The sequence below is a fragment of the Canis aureus genome, chromosome 14, assembly GCF_053574225.1.
Source record: "Canis aureus isolate CA01 chromosome 14, VMU_Caureus_v.1.0, whole genome shotgun sequence".
NCBI classification, from domain to species: domain Eukaryota; kingdom Metazoa; phylum Chordata; class Mammalia; order Carnivora; family Canidae; genus Canis; species Canis aureus.
This window is the reverse complement of record NC_135624.1, coordinates 65,764,772-65,784,759: the sequence shown is the minus strand read 5'-3', so window position 1 is coordinate 65,784,759 and position 19,988 is coordinate 65,764,772. Positions and strand designations below refer to the sequence as shown.

Sequence of the window (19,988 nt, the reverse complement as noted above, 5' to 3'; positions counted from 1 at the left end):
GGAACAAGACAGGGATGTCCACTCTCACCACTGCTATTCAACATAGTACTAGAAACCCTAGCCTCAGCAATCAGGCAACAAAAAGAAATACAAGGCAAAGAAGAAGTCAAACTCTCCCTCTTTGCAGATGAAATGATACTGTACATTGAAAATCCAAAAGACTCCACCATAAGATTGCTAGAACTCATACAGGAATTCTGCAGAGTGGCAGGATACAAAATCAATGCCCAGAAATCAATGGCATTTCTGTACACAAGCAATGAGACTGAAGAAAGAGAAATTAAGGACTCCGTTCCAATTACAATTGCACCCAAAAGCATAAGATGCCTAGGAATAAACCTAACCAAAGAGGTAAAGGATCTATACCTTAAAAACTACAGAACACTTCTGAAAGAAATGGAGGAAGACACAAAGAGATGGAAAAATATTCCATGCTCATGGATTGGAAGAATTAATATGGTGAAAATGTCAAGGCTACCCAGGGAAATTTACACATCCCTATCAAAATACCATGGACTTTCTTCAGAGAGTTGGAACAAATCATCTTAAGATTTGTGTGGAATCAGAAAAGACCCCGAATAGCAGGGGAATATTGAAAAAGAAAACCAGAGCCGGGGGCATCACAATGCCAGATTTCAGGTTGTACTACAAAGCTGTGGTCATCAAGACAGTGTGGTACTGGCACAAAAATAGACACATAGATCAATGGAAGAGAATAGAGAATCCAGAAATGAGCCCTCAACTCTATGGTCAACTAACATTTGAAAAAGCAGGAAAGACTATCCACTGGAAGAAAGACAGTCTCTTCAATAAATGGTGCTGGGAAAATTGGACAGCCACATGCAGAAGAATAAAATTAGACCATTCTCTTATACTATACAGAAAGATAAACTCAAAATGGATGAAAGATCTAAATGTAAGGCAAGATTCCATCAAAATCCTAGAGGAGAACACAGGCAACACCCTTTTTGAACTTGGCCACAGCAACTTCTTGCAAGATACATCTATGAAGGCAAGGGAACCTAAAGCAAAAATGAATTATTGGGACTTCATCAAGATAAAAAGCTTCTGCACAGCAAAAGAAACAGTCCACAAAACTCAAAGACAACCTACAGGATGGGAGAGGATATTTGCAAATGACATATCAGATAAAGGGCTAGTTTCCAAGATGTATAAGGAACTTATTAAACTCAACAGCAAAGAAACAAACAATCCAACCGTGAAATGGGCAGAAGACATGAACAGAAATTTCACAGAGGAAGACAGAGACATGGCCAACAAGCACATGAGAAAATAAATGCTCCCCATCACTTGCCATCAGGGAAATACAAATCAAAACCACAATGAGATACCACCTCCCACCAGTGAGAATGGGGAAAATTAACAAGACAGGAAACAACAAATTTTGGAGAGGATGTGGATAACGGGGAACATTCTTGCACTGATGGTAGGAATGTGAACTGGTGCAGCCACTCTGGAAAATTGTGTGGAGGTTCCTCAAAGAGTTAAAAATAGACCTGCCCTACGACCAGCAATTGAACTGCTGGGGATTTACCCCAAAGATACAGAGGCAGAGAAAAACCGAGACACCTGCACCCCAACATTTATAGCAGCAATGTCCACAATAGCCAAACTGTGGAAGGAGCCTCGGTGTCCATGGAAAGATGAATGGATAAAGAAGCTGTGGTCTATGTATACAATGGAATATTCCTCAGCCATTAGACACGACAAATACCCACCATTCGTTTCAACGTGGAGGGACCTGCAGGGTATTATGCTGAGTGAAGTAAGTCAATCGGAGAAGGACAAACATTATATGTTCTCATTCGTTTGGGGAATATAAAAAATAGTGAAAGGGAATATAAGGGGAAAGGAGAGAAATGAGTGAAAATATCAGAACATGAGAGACTCCTAACTCTGGGAAATGAACAAGGGGTAGTGGAAAGGGAGGTGGGTGGGGGTATGGGGTGACGGGCACTGAGGGGGGCACTTGGCGGATGAGCACTGGGTGATATGCTATATGTTGGCAAATTGAACTCCAATAAAAAAAAAAGAGGGGGAAGAAAATTGATGAAAGAAACTGTAAGAATACAGTCTTTCTCCCTATCATCTTCTGCAATCATCACTGGAAAAATAAACCAGTACAGTGATTGACAGCTTTGGGTCTGAAGTCAGACTTCTTGATTTCTAGTCTTGACTGCTATCTTCCAACTGAGTGACCTAGGCAAGGTACTTAGCCTTTTCTCCTTCAATTTCCTCATCTATAAAATGGGGTTAAAATAATACTTGCTAAGATTATGGGAATTAAATGGCTTAATAATTATTAGGAAGAAAAAAAAGAGCCTGGCACAGGTAAAGTACTAAAAAAGTGTTTTCTGAATAAGAGTGAAGTGCTTAGAATTAGCAGTTGGCACAAAGAAATTGTTTTTTTAAAAGTCTGTACTATAGCAATTATTATACAACCCCAAAATGTTGGTCCAATAGTGCTTTGAAGTCAAAGAACGAGAGAGAACTCGGCAATGTAAAATTGAATTATGTTGACTGAGTGATTAGGTAGAGTTAACATTAAAAATTAACATCTACAATACAGATTACTTGCTTTTTGAATTGATGTGATGTTGTGAAGTATCATGTAATGTTATAAGCAGTGATAAGTATAGAAAACTTTCTAGGACATACAGTTCAAAGGTAATAAATAACCCATGTATCATTCCTAAAAGCATTGGGAGAAATACTCTAATAAAAAGACAATTAAATCAATATGAAAAATAAACAGTAGAAAAGGTGCACTTATCATGATGAGCATTGGGTAATGCACAGAATTGCTGTATCACTACACTGTATACCTGGAACTAATATGACACTATGTTGACTATCTTGGAATTAACATTCTTAAAATGAATAAATAAATAAACAAACTGGAAAATAGTGTATCAAAGAAATGATGTTCAACTGAAATCATTCTTGTTAACAATGTTATTGAAAAAGAATGAGTACAGAAAAAGTAAGAAGTCAATCCAAACAACTGAACTAAAAACAGCTACACAAACCTGAGAAGGCTAATAAAATTAAAAGCAGAAACCTAGCAGAATTAGTAAATAAGTCCAAAAACTTTCCCTGGGAGAAGACCAGTACATTAGGTAGGACCTTTGCAAAGCTAAATAAAGGCGAAAATGCAACTACATGGAGAAAAGAACTATAATTATATGCTTGATGTTTTTAGTTATCCAATAGCAATATTATGTAGAACCCAATACCTCAGTGAGAAGATGCTCATAAAGGAAACTTTATTTTAAAAATGTATATTATAAAACCTGACCGAAAAATGGTAGTCACAACATTTGATTGATGCTCATTAGTCACAACATTTGATTGATGCTCATTAGTCACAACAGTTATAAATTCACTGAATTTGTGAATACGAACTCATCAGCTCTAAGGGGAATCCAAGACTAGTTTCCTATAAGCCTCTGTCACATTTTTGTTGTCAACAGATCAAGATATAGCCTTGTTTTATGTGTGTTTCTATTTAAATACCCCTTATTTAATATGTATTGATGATTTGTTAATGTTGAACTAATACATCTAACACATTAGCTTGTCCTTAAGGTACATCATGACTTTTTTTGTGTTTTGGAACCCCAGTCAGCACTTCAGCACTTACTATGCTTGAGGGCCATTTCAAACAGCTAAATCACACATACGCACACACACACACACACACACACAAATGTGAAAAATGTGGCACTAGACTGCAGAAAGGACACTTATTTACAGTATGAGAGCTAAAACAAGAAGGCATTCCCTAGGGCTGTTGACTCAGTAGTCCCCCCCAGCCAGGATTATGGGCATCACACAACTCCCAATTCTTCGCGGCTCTGAGCACACACCGGTCAGCCTGCAGATGACCATAAAAGTGCTGAGTGCTGATTTGGGGCTTACAAATGAATTTTGACAAATAGGTGAATTCACAAGTGCGTGAATAAGTAGTGAGGATCGACTGAAAAATGTCAAAATAAATCTATAGCAAAAGAAATGGAAAAGCTGTCACCCAGGTTTCTGTCTCCAGTCCTGCTCCAGTTTCATGGACAAGTTCTTTCAAACCTTCACAAAGCAGGTAATTCTCAATACTATGAAGTTATTTCAGAGATTTTGAAAGGAAAAACAGTGTAATTTTTGGAAGTTAGCATAACTGAATACCAAAAGTATTGGTAGTTCTAGACTACCAAATACTGGAAGTTCTAGACCAATTTTATGTAAACAGAAATGCAAAAATTTGAAAATTATATATATGTAAAATCCAGAAATATAACAAAATTAAATTGATTTAAGCAACCTAAAGATGGTTAAAAATTAAGAAATCTTTAAATATAATTCACCAATGGATAAGTTAAATGGAAATCAAATGATCATCCTAAGAAAACAAAACATTTACTAATGTTCAGAAATCAAACTAATTAAAACAAAACAACCTCAGGATGCCTGGGTGGCTCAGTTGGTTAAGCGTGGAACTCTTGATTTTGGCTCAGGTCATGATCTCAGGGCCATGAGATGGAGCCCTTCATTGGGCTCCGTGCTTAGTGTGGAGTCTGCTCTAGGATTCTCTCCCCTCACACGCATTACCCACCCCCACCCCCATCCCTACTCTGTTGCTCATGCACATGCACATTCTCTCTCTCAAATACATAAATAAAATCTTTTAAAAAACTCAAACCTCTAAAATAAGAGTGAAAAATCCCTTAACATGTAAACAATACCGTTGTCAAGCCAGTAACTTTAAACCTGTTTCCTTAAAGTTTGGACCAAGACAGGAATACTAGAACCATTTATAGTTATCTATATTGTCTGTGAATACTAGCCAATACAATGAAATCATTGAAGATTGTTCTGGCATTCCTGACATGATGTAGAACCAGAAATGGAGTTACTGGTTTGGCATAGGTATTATTTTTTTTTTTAATTTATTTTTATTGGTGTTCAATTTACTAACATACCGAATAATCCCCAGTGCCCGTCACCCATTCACTCCCAACCCCCGTCCTCCTCCCCTTCCACCACCCCTAGTTCGTTTCCCAGAGTTAGCAGTCTTTACGTTCTGTCTCCCTTTCTGATATTTCCCACACATTTCTTCTCCCTTCCCTTATATTCCCTTTCACTATTATTTATATTCCCCAAATGAATGAGAACATATAATGTGTGTCCTTCTCCGATTGACTTACTTCACTCAGCATAATACCCTCCAGTTCCATCCACGTGGAAGCAAATGGTGGGTATTTGTCATTTCTAATGGCTGAGGAATATTCCATTGTATACATAGACCACAGCTTCTTTATCCACTCATCTTTCGATGGACACCGAGGCTCCTTATTTATGTTTTAAAGGATATTAGAGATTTTGTTTTATTTTCTTTAACTATGATTGCGTCTGTCAGGCCTCCACTTTCTTTTAACTCTACTCCCAAGTTCACCCAACCTTCATGCAAATAACATTCTAATTGCCTGTCCTGAAAAGCCAGGACTCCTTCTAAGTATGCAAGGTAGTGTTTCTTCCAGCACTAGTTGGGATTACTGCCATACAGAAAGTAACTCAAGAACAACATTATATTGTCTATCTCCAAGATGAAAGTAGCAGTGGCTCCTGTCACCTTTCCCAGCAGTAGGGCTGAATGTGGCACTGATTTGACAACCACAATGGTACCAAAGAATACGTGTGGTCTGACCCTGGCTCCATTCCATTCCATTTACAAAGTAAATAGTTGAGGCTGCAGAATCCAAGGGATTCTACTGAGTGTCTATGCAATGGCTTTCTATTTCTAATTTCCACTGTTACTCACATCCTTTAATCTTTCATGGAATGGGACTAAAATAGTTGAAGGTGGGGGCTCCTGTCCATAAGAGTCATAGATATCCCCATGAAATTAGGATTCTAGCTTCTCTTTGTTCCTGGGTTTTATTTATCATGATGAAAATTAATCAATGTTCTAATTTGCGGAAATAATAAGAACAGGACTTGTAATCTGTGATTTACTAAAGCCTCGTTGAATTTTTGACAGTTAAAATTTTTCCTTCTCTGGCATTTGAAGACTTTACACTTGGATGAGGGGCGGGGGAATTCTATGGTGTCCATGCCCCCAAACCCCACACCGACCTCTTTGTCTTCATGCTTCTTTTATCCTCCAGGCTGATATGGCCTGGGCCCTCAGTTGCAATTCTTGGGATTCAAAGATGAATGAAATACAAACCCTATTTCTAAGGAAATTAAAGGTCAGCTCTAAAAATTAAAGAGTAACAGAATAAAGTGAAGAAGGACAGGATAAGTAAGGAGGAAAGGAAGTGGGGGAGGAAGAGATGGAGGAGTAGAAGGAGAAAAGTAGGGAAGGAAGGAAGAAAAAAATCATTGCCTGACTTGGGATGAGAGAAGAGGGGAGACACTACTGTCAATTCTACTGGTAATATTGAGAAGTGCTCATTACTTCATTTTAGATTCATTACATATCATGGTCACCTTTCTTTAAGAGTTGTAAGGTTTGTTGTTATTGTTTCGAATTTTAGAGTTTTTAGAATTGTAAGTTTTTTTAAAGCCTGAAGTGAATTTTAAGAAAGGAGAGGCTCTCACCCTGCCAAGTACACATGCGACTACATCTCCTTCACAACATGTCTGATGCAGATTTTTAATATACACGGCCAGTCTGGCAATTTCAGAAAAGTTAGTTTTTGGTTGTTTTTTAGTCAGCAGAACCAATTCCCTGAAAAGAAAAATAAGTACATTTTAGACCATATTTTGAGTTCAATCCTTTCTAAAATTAGTTCTAGTTCATTGAGTAACCAAAATAATAGAAACACATTTGCAAATGTAGGATGAAGAGAGTATATTTTAAATATATACTTTTAAATGCCTTCTATTTCTTCAGTGATAGCACTCAGAGCCACACAAAGATCTAAATCATAAAACAAACACCATTCAATTCATAATCATGCAAAACATAGTCATTTTCATCATTGAAGTTATCACTTAAAGAAGCTGAGTTGCTTAGATGGATAACTTGGAAATTTATCTGACCTGAATTTCCAAGTAAAATTCTTCATCATAAAGACAATGATTACAAGAGTCTTGGGTCTCCCTTGCCTCTCCCTATTGACAGCTGAGCAACATCCCCAAAATGTCTCTGGCAAGAGGAAAAATGAGACTGCCTTGTAAGGAGAACTAAGCTCCCGTGCAGCCCAATGCTGTCCCAGATTGGGAAAGGAGGTGATATAAGGGAAGATACATCTCTTCACAGGTAAACTTGGACAGAAATACAATCTGGACCAGGAAATAGGCACACTGAGTAAAACAAATTCTCCTCACCCCACACTCTTCCATCAAAACACCTACAAAACACCACTAAATTTTTCTGTTCTGCATTTCACTGGAGCCAAAATCTTTCCTATCTTCTCAGAGGAAAGAAAATATTTTGTCTTCCAGCCTTTATCATGTGGAACAATTAAGTGCCTGCATCTTCATGTACAGAATCTTTTGTGCACTAAAGGCAGAGGCTAAGGGATCTGACCAGATGGAAGAAACTGAGGCAGGAGATAGTGGGTAGAGAGAAGGATTGGGCGGTCTCAAGCCCAGCTCTCTGTGTCCTATCAAATGGGCAAATAGCATATGTGTAGAGAAAGGAAACAAGTTTGCATTGAGAGACATTATTAAATAAAAGAAAAATAATTTTTCACATGAGTTTGATCAAATGGGGTAATCCAAAAGCAATAAAATTCATGTATCTCAATCAGTAACTTACACTGCTTTTGCTACTTTATGGTTGAATTTAATTCCAATTTCACATAAATGGTGATGCCTCCAAGATATTTCTCTAATGTATTTTCTGATGGGTTCTAGCTGTAATTAGAAAAACAACTCATCACAGAAATGTGGTAGTAACAGAAAAAGCCACTCGTGTAATCAGTAAACAAGAAAGGAAAGTACAAGTTGTTTATCTCCTCAGAATTAGAAAGTCCTTATTGCCTTATTTAAAAGAGATCAAATGTGGTTGGTTGGTTGGTTGGTTGGTTGGTTTTATAAAATAGTATCTTACTTCCCAGAAATCACTTGTTCTAGAACCTCAAACATTTGGAATGAAAAGAAGACATGAAATTAAGCAAACAAAAGTCCAGAGAGCCAAAGGAATACATTTCAATTAGGTCTTATACTTGTATCTTGTTTTTATTCAAGTTCCTAGCTCTGTCATCTTAGACATGTCTCCTACTGCTTATCTAAAATATATGCTCCAGTTTCGCAATATACATTAATGAAGTCCCCCTCCCCCACAAATATGTTCATAGTTTTTAACCCAGGATTTTTACTTTTGAAACTATTGCAAATAAATTCTTCTACATAAATAAAAACATAATTATGCAAAAAGAAGAGCATGCATATTTTGTTATGATGGTAAAATTTTGGAAACAAATAAAATGTGTCTCAACATTGTGATGGTAAAGTAAATAATGGCACATTAATTTTGACAAAATTTATACTTCTACTAAAAAGAAAGTTTAAGTCTTCAGTATGATCACAACGTACAAAAGAAAATCTGTGGATAGAGAAATGAACAAAAGGAAAAATCTAAAATTGGTATCTCTATGTGTTGGAAATATTAGCAATATTTTTAAATTTCAGAACAGCTCTATATTTTCACTTAAACATTATAATGACCAGTTGGCTAACTGTACCTTAGAGTACTATTTTTAAGAACAAATTAAAAAAATATACACAAAAGTAATATTCAAACCACAAAACTGGCACAATAATCATAATTTAATAATTATTATTAAATATAACTAATTATATTTTTAATCAATTATAAATATAATTATTACTTTAATCCTTATTTTGTTGTATTCTACCCATTTAAAATCTAGTACAAATAAGATTGTCTACTTCTCCAAGAGTCTGTGAAGACTTAATTCATAAACCATATTCTCTGATCATAGACTTAATTTTTACACACTTGGTTATGTCATTTTCCCTGAGAAGAAGCCAGAACCATTAGGAATAGACATCCTGGTATCAGCAATACTGTAAAGATCATAAAGTAGGATAGAGGAGGGAAGAACTCTAAGGTAACTTTATAGGTGCATGTTATACATGAAGGAAACTTCTCCACTGAGAAGGATTAAAATTAAGAAAACTTTGTAACTTAAAAGAGTAAGCACAAGTTACTTAAAAAAAAAAAAACTTAACCTCTACAAAAACGTTCATTCTTTAGAAATGTGAAGTAATAAGACATAAGTGTGCATGATCATTTGTTTTTCTGTTTTTAATTAATATAAACCAAAAAGCAAAAAAACTGTCCTGCTTAGGAATTCAAAATTGACTTCTGAAGGAGTCACTAGGGAACAAACAGAGAGGGAGATAATAAATTTATATAATAAATATATTTATATATAAAGTATATAATATAAATTAAAGCTATATATTATAATGATATCATTAATATTATCTTTAACGATAATAGCTATAATTATTGAGTACTTAGCATATGACAGAAACTCTTTAGATATATTATTTAATTTCTTACAGAAAGCAGACAAAGAGGAGCTCAATATGAAAAATAGGTTTAGAGAAATAGAGAAATAGGGGTTTTGAAGAATATGAAATAATTTTACACTGAGAAGATCAAAGAAAACAGTAAGAACAAAGTGGTCCTGTATTTAATCTTGAGAATTCATCAAAATGATTATCAAACTACTACTCATTTCAGTACAACCTTTGGAAAATCCATCTGGTGCCCTCTCTAGTAAAGATGGTCATTTTATGTTAATATTTAAATCCTGAAACGAGCATGCATGAAAAGTACTTTTATCATAGAACTAATCACTGATTCATATCCATTCAATGAAAGAGAAAGGCTACATGGTTAAAATTAAGTGTGGTAGATTGTATTTTCCAAAGATTGCTGTAGGGATATCTTCTATTCCTTGCCCTTCTTACAATGAGACTTTGACAGTCTTCCCAATCAAAAGGTACAGTATATATACTGTCCCCTTCAAACTGGTAAGGTTTTATGGTGTTTCAACTAATAGTGTATGACAGAAGTAACTTCTGAGACTAGTTCATTAAAGGCCATTCGACTTCTGCTTTAGCCACTATTATATGCGTTCTTGAAGTCTTTGGCCATGTAAGCAATCCATCTGCCCTGAAGCTACCATGCTGCGAGGAATCCCAAACTAACCAAGACCACGTGGAGAGGCCCTGAGATTCTGGGAGAAGAAAGAGATCTTGAACTAGCCCCTAGGTGATTCAGGCCCCCGGAGTCCTAAATTCAGCCGTTGTCTGACTGCAACCACAAGAAAGATCATGAGCCAGAACTGCTCAGATGAACCCTTCCTGGACTCCCGACCCACAGAAATCATGAGAGATAATAAAATGATCCTTGGTTTTGAGTCAATAAATTTTGGGGTATTTTGATATGCAACAATGGTAACTTGAATATTAAATATTTATGACAAAGTAGTGTCTATGCTAATTCACACTTTTCAAATTTTAATAACAATATGAATTGCTTCAGTATCTCTGTACAATGGAGTCTTATTTCGTATGTCTGGAGAAGAGCTTCAGATTCTGCATTTCCAATGAGACGCCAGGTAATGCGTATGTTGCTGGTACACAGTCCACACACCGCAGAACAAGGCTCTAAATAACAGTTGACATATGAATATTTTACCTTCATCTGGAAGCATTCAGTTTTATTTTCTTCTTGGCAACATGAGTGAATAGCTGTTTCATAGCAAGCAGACATTGTCAGAATAGTGGGTCCATACAAGAATGGATACTTTCTAGACATTTCATAAATGTACCTGTAATTTGGCAAATACAAAGTTGTGTAATTTAGAATCCAAGAACATGTGTCAACACAGTTTCTGCATTTAGTTTTGTCGACCTGAAACTTCTAGAATTTCATGATGAAAGAGATAAGATAGCACTATACTATGTAAAGACATCATCACGTGTTCACGTCACTCTGGACAGATCACTATGAAATTAGACATTCACAGAATGCCCAGAAAGTGACCAATTGTGACTTCCAGGCTGGTGGGGAAAGAAAAAGTAATTAAAACTTGTCATTTTTATATAAATGGAAGAAGTGGAAGATAGAAAGTTCAGTAGGCCAAAATGAATTGTAAATGCAGGATTGTACATCTGGTGCAGGAGGATTAAATTTAGAAGCTATTAGTGGGGTGAGGGGAGTCTCTCAAGATCATCCAGAAGTTCTTTCTAGACTAGGAAATGCCAGTCCTCCAAGATGTGTCCCTCAGTATTTTGGTTTGTTCCTAAGCCCCCATCTTTATTTCCCTCTCTAGTTCATTTATCCCTCACACACAGAGCCTGGGCATCAGGTCTGCCTTTCACTTATAATGCATGTCTCCTCCTATTTTTGCAAAGTTTGCTTAAAGACCCCACAGACACAAATGCAAAACTACTGAACAAGAGGACATTATAGGCATGCGGGGTGCCTGGGTGGCTCAGTCAGTTAGGCATCTGTCTTCCACTCGGGTCCTGATATTACGGTGCTGGGGTCTAGCCCCTATGTCATGCTCCCTGCTCAGCACAGAGTCTGCCTGGCCTTCTCTCTCTTACTCTCCCTTTCCTTCTGTCCCTCCCTCTAAACGCTCATACTGTCTCTCTAATTAAAAACAAAAACAAAAACCCAGATGACATTACAGGCAAAAACTGGCTTAATGCTCACGCAAATCCATTTTCTTTTTCCGTGTGCACAGGGAGACTCCTTTTCCAGACTCCCTTGCAGTTAGGTCAAGAACATGTAACTGAATTCTGGAGGATGAAATGTGAATGAATGTGCTCCACAATGCTTTGAGGTGTGGCTGGTAATGTCTCAGCACAGTTCCCTGCTCTCGCTCTCTTTTTTTTTTTTTCCCTGCTCTCTTTTTTTCTATTTCGATGACCTTGGAAACACATGCTCCAGATAATATAGAGCTGGAAACACTTGCTTTCCTCGGTTACCCGTGGGAGGAGAACTGTCAGCAGCTGAGCCAAGATAGAGAGAGATGAGATGTCAAGTGTCAGGATAGCCAATTAAAACGAAATGAAAGTAACACTCAAGACTCATACTGATTATTATAATACTATTCTTAATGCAAGTTTAAGATGTAGTGTCTGTAGAGTTGGCCTATATCACCAGAAAAATGGTGACACCAGAAAATCAGGTTTTCAACATTGAAAGGATAATGGAGGAAGTGATAGAATAGGAACTTGGTTCTTGTTTTAACTTCCATCCACCACCAGTTCCTTGGATAATACATAAATCTATATCCCTGCTCCTTTGGGATCTAACTCCAAGTCCTTTTGGGATCCTAGAGAAAAATACAGCTGCAGAAGCCAATGAAGTCAAATGAAAAATTGCTACCATTGCCCTCCCTGAAATGATTGAAAAAGCAATGGTATCTCATGACAAATATCCAAGGAAATGCTTAAAATATTTTATAGAAATCCCTTAGTGCTGCAGGGTCTAGAAAACAATAACCGAAGGAGGTGGCTAGAGTTTCTGGGGTCAGGGACTATATCCATATGTGACTTCATCAGAAGAGTATTTGTTACTGCCCTCTGCCCAGATACAAATCCTGGGGCCCTAATAAAGACAAGATTTGCAGGAGACCTGAAGCGCTAACCAAACGTCAACAGACACCTTATCTAACAACTGGTGTGTAGCAATTCTGTGGTAACATTTCCTTTCGGTTAAAGGTAGAAAATCATTTTTTGTGTGTGGGTGGATGACCGAGGCAGTTGCCAGTAGAGTTGTTTACCAAATATTTCCAGCTCCCCTCCTTTCAGGCAAATGGTAGGATTGCACATTTCTGCCTCCTGTGAGATGAGGTATGACAATGTGACTTGCTGGTTAATGATGTGTGAGTAAAAATGATGAGTGCTGTTTCTAAACAAGCTTAAGAAGCAATACATGATTTACTATTATCCCCTTCCTTTGCCATAGTAATCAAGGAAGTAAGTGTTGAGATGGTATCTTTGTCAACCTAAGTCCCTAAGTGACTATGATAAGCAGACTGCCTACCAATTTTCATTGGACAGATAGCATGAGTGAAAAAAAATTCTGTTTTTTTGTTATACTGAGCTGCTGAAAATTAGAGATTATTTGCTACCACACTAAAGTTAGCTTACCCTGTAAAAGTATTATTACTTTTGCTTTTTAAAAACCTATAAAGAAAAAAGTCATCCGCAAACTATGGAGGTGGAAAAATAGGCCAAATAATAGAACCAAACATCATTCATTAACAATACTTAGAAAAGTAGGTCTGTGATCCTCCCTCCCCCCATCCCCCCAAAAAATTCCTCTTCACTCTCACTAAGCAGCCTCAAAGCCCTGGAAGTTTAGTCAATGGGCTTCTATCAGCAGAGTCTCTCAAGCCCAACCTATAGAAACAGAACGACAGAACTGGTATTATCAACATACAGCTGCCTCCTAACATAAGGAATTGTATTCCTTGAGAACTGAAGCCTTGTGTTTCTCTTGTCAATACCAAATTTCACCAAAGCCATTCAATACCTCTGCTCTTTATTGTCTATGCTGAATTAAGAGTTCATTTTTGTACTATGGTAACTTAGTTCCCTTGGAAGATACTCAATATGAGCCAATTCTAATTTTAAATCTCCAAAGACAAAGTTTAACTCAATATAAGGAAAAGCTTTCTACTAATTAGAGACATTAAAAAAATGAAATGTCCCTATAGTAAGATATCATAGGGTCACACTTAATTAGAAGTGGGTTTCTACAGTCAGATATTCAATAGAAGCTTATAATAAATTAAAACTGTTATCGAAAATTCCTTAGATAATCCAAAGATACAGTAACGATGGTTTTGTGTATCTGTATACTATGCCGTCTTTTGAAAAATCTGAAATAGCTGACTTTTCCTCCCAGCTCTGATATATGGTTACTGTTTCCTTGGTTGAGAATTAAATGAAGTTGTTGCCTTATAATTATGAGACAAGTAATTAGAAAATTATTTTTCCTCTGAGTATTTATAGTTGTCTGCATATTAAGATTAGCGTTTAAAATAACTCCTTATATTGACTTCATTGTAAATATTCAAGAAGAGATTAGATTCACTGTCTGAGTATAGGTTAGATTTTGTAATCTCTGAATGTTCAACCCAAACCTGATTTTATAATTCTCTCTTAGAATGGAAGCATCATAGTAAATAGGTAGCTGGGTCCTATTTTGGTTCCCATTCAGTTGCCCCTAATGCCAGACAGGTTGTAACCTGCCCAACCCCCAGTCTCTTAGTCCTTTCTTTTTCTTTTTTCTTTTTTGGTAAGATTTATTTATTTGAGAGAGAGAGAGATTGGGGGGAGGGAGGGAGAGAATGAGCTTGCGCTCTCTCTCTCTCTCTCTCTCTCTCTCTCTCAAGCAGCGGGGAAGGGTAGAGTCTTAAGCAGACCCCATCCTGACTGCAGAGCTGTATGCAGGGCTTATTCTCGAGACCCTGAGAACATGATCCTAGCTGAAATAAAAAGTTGAATGCTTAATCGACTGAGACACCTAGGGATCTAGTCCTTTCTACCTAAGGATCCAGGTCCAATTAATTTCTTCTTCAAGGCTCAGTAATTCTGTACCCAAATAAGTGAATTAAAGTAGTTTATGTAATTCGGCATCAAGTCACTCTGCTCATTTATCTCTGATCAAAAGTTTCATGTCTAAAATCTGAAATCAAATCATCACCATGCTCCTTGCCCTCTAGAACAAGCATCAGATCTTTGCCTTATTCCCATTATCTGAGCCTGTCTTGATAAGACAGCTAGAATTGCATTCCTTGAGAACTGAAGTCTTGTGTTTCTCCTGTCATTTCTACCTCTCTAGGCATTGGTTACCTACCTCTAAACCCAGGCACTTGCTCATACCCCACTCTTAACAGATAGACCTCTTTGCTCATTAGGAAAACGAAATAAGACCTTCCCTACGCATCTGCTATAATGCTATCCACTCTAGGTGGGAATTATAAAATGAGAGTTTATGAGCAGAAAACTCATCTCTGTCTAATCTGCAATTGCCACTTACTCCTAGTTCTCACCAAGCCTATCAGATACACTCTCTGCTATCCCTTGATGGATCTTCCAAATGCCAGCCCCTTGCCAGAGCTATCACCCACTCTCTGTCCCTAGTACTCTCTGTGTATTATGCTCTGCTTACTTGCTGTACCTTTCAACATCATTTGCTACGGGTCTGACTAATTTAACCTAAGGAGATGGGTCCTTCACATTGTCCTAGTCATTTTTAAAATTATCTTTAAAAATGTTTTTGTCCTAGTCATTTGTAATGTTCTACATACAGATGTTTCTATGCCCTGTCTGGTTTCACTAAGGTTGTAACTGTCATTCTGAGGGAGAAAATATATATATTGTAGCTCAAAATTTTACTCTAATTCCAAGTAATAAAGCATTGTGTTCTCAGAGGCCCATATATATAAAAAAAGACCTGTCTTCAAAATTTGAAAACACTCTTCTTCAGAGAGAAATGGCTTACCTCTCCTTCACTGACACTTGATTCTCTTTGTGCGTCTCACAGATCTGCTCAGGATTTGGAATTTGGAATACATCACTGTCATCTGCATCATCTTTTTTGTATAATAGGAAGCACTTGAGTCTTGCTTTGTTATTTATATTGCAACAGTCAGAAAACTCCTGTCTCTCAGCCTTTCCTTGGTTATTACAAATGTGTTCCAGAAAAGTAGTCATCTGCAGGAGGAAATAATAATGTAAAGGGGAAGCAGGTGTGATCTACACTCTTAGGAAAGGTAAAGGATTATTATAAGAAAAGTCCCCTGAGCATATGATCATACACTCTGTATTTAGTAATCCCTGGACATAGCTCTCTAGAGCAGAAGTTTTTTATGTTTTTAAGTCTAAATTTCCACATGTTAGACATGGGCTAAATGGAATTTATCATTCTTTCATTTCCAAAATAATTGTGATTTTGAATATGTTTTCATATAGTCATTAAAAGGCATTAAACAGAAGCCAAAATTTCAGAGCCCAGCAAAATCAAAGTATTTCTTGTAACTATCCACCAAGAAAGAAAAAGATGGTAGTTTTCTTTCCTTGCTTCCTAATTGTTTTTAGTTTGGTTTCCATGGGAAGTTATTTTAAGAATTGAACTCTGAGACAGTATGTATTCAGTGTCAAATGTTCAAATGAAAATGTAATAATTCAGTTACTTTTCAAATACCTTTGAGTGGCAGTAAATGTGTGGGATGCTACAAACTTCAAACAATACATGCCCAGATTTAGGGGATAAAGGTAAAAAAAAAAAAAAAGGCCATCTTTTGAAGTAGAATTAAAAAGGAATCACTATTAAAATAAGTGAGACTAGTCACTAGGAGAACTTCATTTCAAATGTGTTTCTAGGGGCGCCTGGGTGGTGCAGTCAGTTAAGCAGCTAACTCTGAATTTCAGCTAAGGTCATGGTGTTTAAAAATAAAATAAAATGTGTTTCTAATAAGACTGATGATTTTTTAAAAGATTTTATTTATGTATTCATGAGTGACACAGATAGAGAGAGAGGAAGAGACACAGGCAGAGGGAGAAGCAGGCTCCATGCAGGAAGCCTGATGTGGGACTCGATCCCAGGACTCCAGGATCACACCCTGGTCCAAAGGCAGACGCTCAACCGCTGAGCCACCCAGGTGTCCTAAGACTGATGGTTTTCTATGTCTACTAAGAGTCTAGTAAGTAGGTGGGTAGGTTTTAGCCCCAAGAAGGTGGATTAAAAAAAAAAAACTTACTGACAAAAAAGAAAACTATTAATTTGTAATTTAAAATGTTTGGCATGATATAAGTGATCCAAAAAATATGTGGATTGTACAAATATGTTAGTGTTCATCAAAATTTGCTCATCACAAGATAGATATACTTTATGAGACAGTAGTAATCCCCAAGATTTTTTGCTGGCTAAGAAAAAGGCCTATAATAATATTCACTTCTTTCTTATTTTTCAAGTATTTTTAAAAACTTTTTAAAATTAGTACTTTGATTTCCCAGGGACCTTTATATGAGGATGTCAGACAACAATATTCCAGTGAGAGAGGCAAAGCAACCAACTTAAACGAACAAATTGGCATTCTAGGTTATAATTCATTCTCTTGAGTGTTTGGGTTCTCTGAGTCTGAGCCCTCAGAGATGAAGTGAAAAACTGTAGATTTATAAACCTACAAAGATTATATTTTGAGTGTGATTGATATACATATTGTTTCCTTAAAATTTCATACCTAATTATTCAACATCCCACTTCATGATAACACCTTTTGGTTGGAATTTTAGTTTAAAAAAAAAAGAGAGAAAGGCAAAACATGATTTACCTACCAATTGGTGAGCGCATTCTGACGGTGATTCATGTGGCTTGAGAATCTTGCACTTGTCTGTTAGATCTACCAACTCTTCAACTATGGTTTGTACTTCTTCATAAGTTAACTTCTGAAGAAACTGAGCAACCATAATGCTGGTGCTGAAACATACCACTTGTAAGAGTGTTAAAGATAAAATCAAACTCTTCCTCCGTTATTGTTAGATCAAATAACAATGCCCTTCTCCCCCTTCCGAAATAATCGTGATTTCAAATTTCAGATAAGAGAATATTGATAAGACTCACATGTCTCTTAAGTTCTCCTGCAGATAATTCTGGCTATTAATGTGGCGCAAGGCTGAAAAAAAAAAAAAAAACGAGATTTTTTTTTTTTTTTTGCATTAAGAGGATATTTTCAAAATTGAAATCTCCCTTTATAATTCTGAAATCCATATTTATTCACTTATAAACTTCCAGACCTATTTTATTTGCCATCAAAATTAAAATGAATTGCTAGAATATACCTTCACCTGTGTTTCAACTGCATTCTGTAAATAACTTATTTCTATTCAAATATACTGTGTACTTGAAATCTGTCATTTGCTTACAAATGAGTTGCATGTACTTGTGTTGACACATCTGAATTAATTAACATGATTTGGCTATTTGGCTATTTAACTCTTTGTATTAGAAGCTACTAGCGTATCCAAGGAATATTAAGAAAATTAAACATTGGGAGCAAACGTATAAATATTAGCACTTTGCCAGGCTTCATTTGGCAAAGACAGCATCTCAAGCATCTTGGGTTTACTATCAACTTTATCTTTCTTATCACCTCCACTTACAAGTTCTCTCTTAAAAACAATATCTTCTCAGGACACCTGGGTGGCTCAGCGGTTGAGCGTCTGCCTTTGGCTCAGGTCGTGATCCCAGGATCCTGGGATCGAGTCTTGCATCCAGCTCCCTGCATGGAGCCTGCTTCTCCCTTTGCCTGTGTCTCTGCCTCTATCTATGTGACTCTTGTGAATAAATAAATAAAATCTTTTAAAAAACTCAACAAAACAATATCTTCTTATACTAATGGTTTCTTAAGAGCTGAACAGCTTTCTGTTAAATAAAGAAACATTATTATCGCTATTAATACAAAAGCTTTGGAGTCCGTTACTCTGAGTTCAACTTCTAGCTCTTATATTGAGTGTGGCCTTGGGAAAATTGTGTAAGCTCTCAAAATTTCTATTTCTCTACCTAGAAAACAGAAATAAACTCTACCACATTGGATAGTTATTAGGATTCAATGGAAACATAGATGTGAAGCTCCAAGCCCAGCACCTTGCACAGAATAGGTACTGAAAAAAGTGGGTCATAATATTTTTCTTGCTACTATGAACACAGTTGCTTTATCCAAAATTGTTTACCCAATTTCAAACACAAATTTGAAATGTATAGATCCCTCACCCAGAGTGCAAGCCAAGCTAAAACGAGATCTTTCTGTGTGTGTTGCCTCAATATATTCGCTCTCTTTCACATCCCTTCCACAAATTAATTTCTAGCAATTTCCAATGACTCTGTTGACAGTGATGAGCACTGAAGAATATAAGCCTTTTCTTCCATTTAAGTATATATTTTAGGAGTCATCATGCCTTATCTCCTGGCACATGGCATGTATAGATTGTAAATAGGATCCCTACCTGCAGCTAGTAAACTTCTCTGAAGAGTTTGACATTGAACGTAGCTGAAGAAAACAAGAAAACATATAGGTCTAAAAATCTTCATTGTTCCAGATGAACCTTTAAAGAAGGTGCTCTATCATCTGAAAGAACTGAGGAATCCCTTTATACTCTTTTCAAGTAATTACTATTAATAATTAACCTTTTCCTAGTGAATATTTTTTCTAGACCAATACAACCCTGATAAAATTGAAGAAATTCATGGCAATGAAGAAATATTGCTAATGGATGGCATTCATTAATGAATACTGGATTTTAAAATGAGTCATGTCAATCTACTTGTTTTTTCAAGATTATACCATGTAGGCCTTGTAATAATCAATAAGCACCTTTGGTAAATATTTCATTTCCTGGGAATGCCTGTTGACATGTACAAAGTTCTGAAGTGGTAGGAGGGAAGGTAAACATGTACTACCACAGATTCAAATAAATGGTTAAAGCCCTGGTTCCAGTGCTGGGCACATTTTCAAGTCCCTAGAGATAGTGGGGAGCATAGGCCTTGGGAGCAAACCCAAGGAAATGGGACCTAACTTATTGAGTGTTCATTGTGAATCTGGTGATTTTTATGACTTTATGCAGATAACAGAATTCTTATTCCTTGAAAAAGAAAATGGGACTCAAGATTATCTAGGCCTGCCTGCCATACTAGGTAACCACCTAAAAGCAGCACCTGGAAGACTCAAGTTCTGGAAATGGCCAAGAACACATCATGCAGTCCGTCTAAGGGCCATGGAGCTGTTGACAGCTCTGGCAAGGGTGAACCAAGACAACTGCTTAGGCAGGCTCTTAGCCCAGTAGCTGTATGAGATTGAGAACATCATGACACCCAAGGGCAGGCACAAGTACCACGTGGATCTACTGGACTAGTGAAGATGTCAAGAAGTGACAGTGCAGATGAAGCACATCCTGGTGCT

General features: G+C 36.8%; 1 protein-coding gene across 2 annotated transcripts in view; it reads right to left on the bottom strand.

Annotated features, from left to right (window-relative positions):
* LOC144283783 (alpha-fetoprotein-like) overlaps positions 1-19,149 on the bottom strand; it is a 53,629-nt gene extending 34,480 nt beyond the window's left edge. For both annotated transcript variants that reach the window (XM_077848337.1, XM_077848338.1), the window contains exons 1-7: positions 19,036-19,149; positions 17,654-17,705; positions 17,368-17,509; positions 15,533-15,744; positions 10,703-10,835; positions 7,781-7,878; positions 6,616-6,745 (exon numbers count right to left, since the gene is read on the bottom strand). In XM_077848337.1, coding sequence (XP_077704463.1) covers positions 6,616-6,745; positions 7,781-7,878; positions 10,703-10,835; positions 15,533-15,744; positions 17,368-17,509; positions 17,654-17,705; positions 19,036-19,120 — 852 coding nt within the window. In that variant the 5' untranslated portion in view covers positions 19,121-19,149. The remainder of the gene's footprint in view (positions 1-6,615; positions 6,746-7,780; positions 7,879-10,702; positions 10,836-15,532; positions 15,745-17,367; positions 17,510-17,653; positions 17,706-19,035) is intronic.
* Positions 19,150-19,988: the final 839 nt, after the last annotated feature.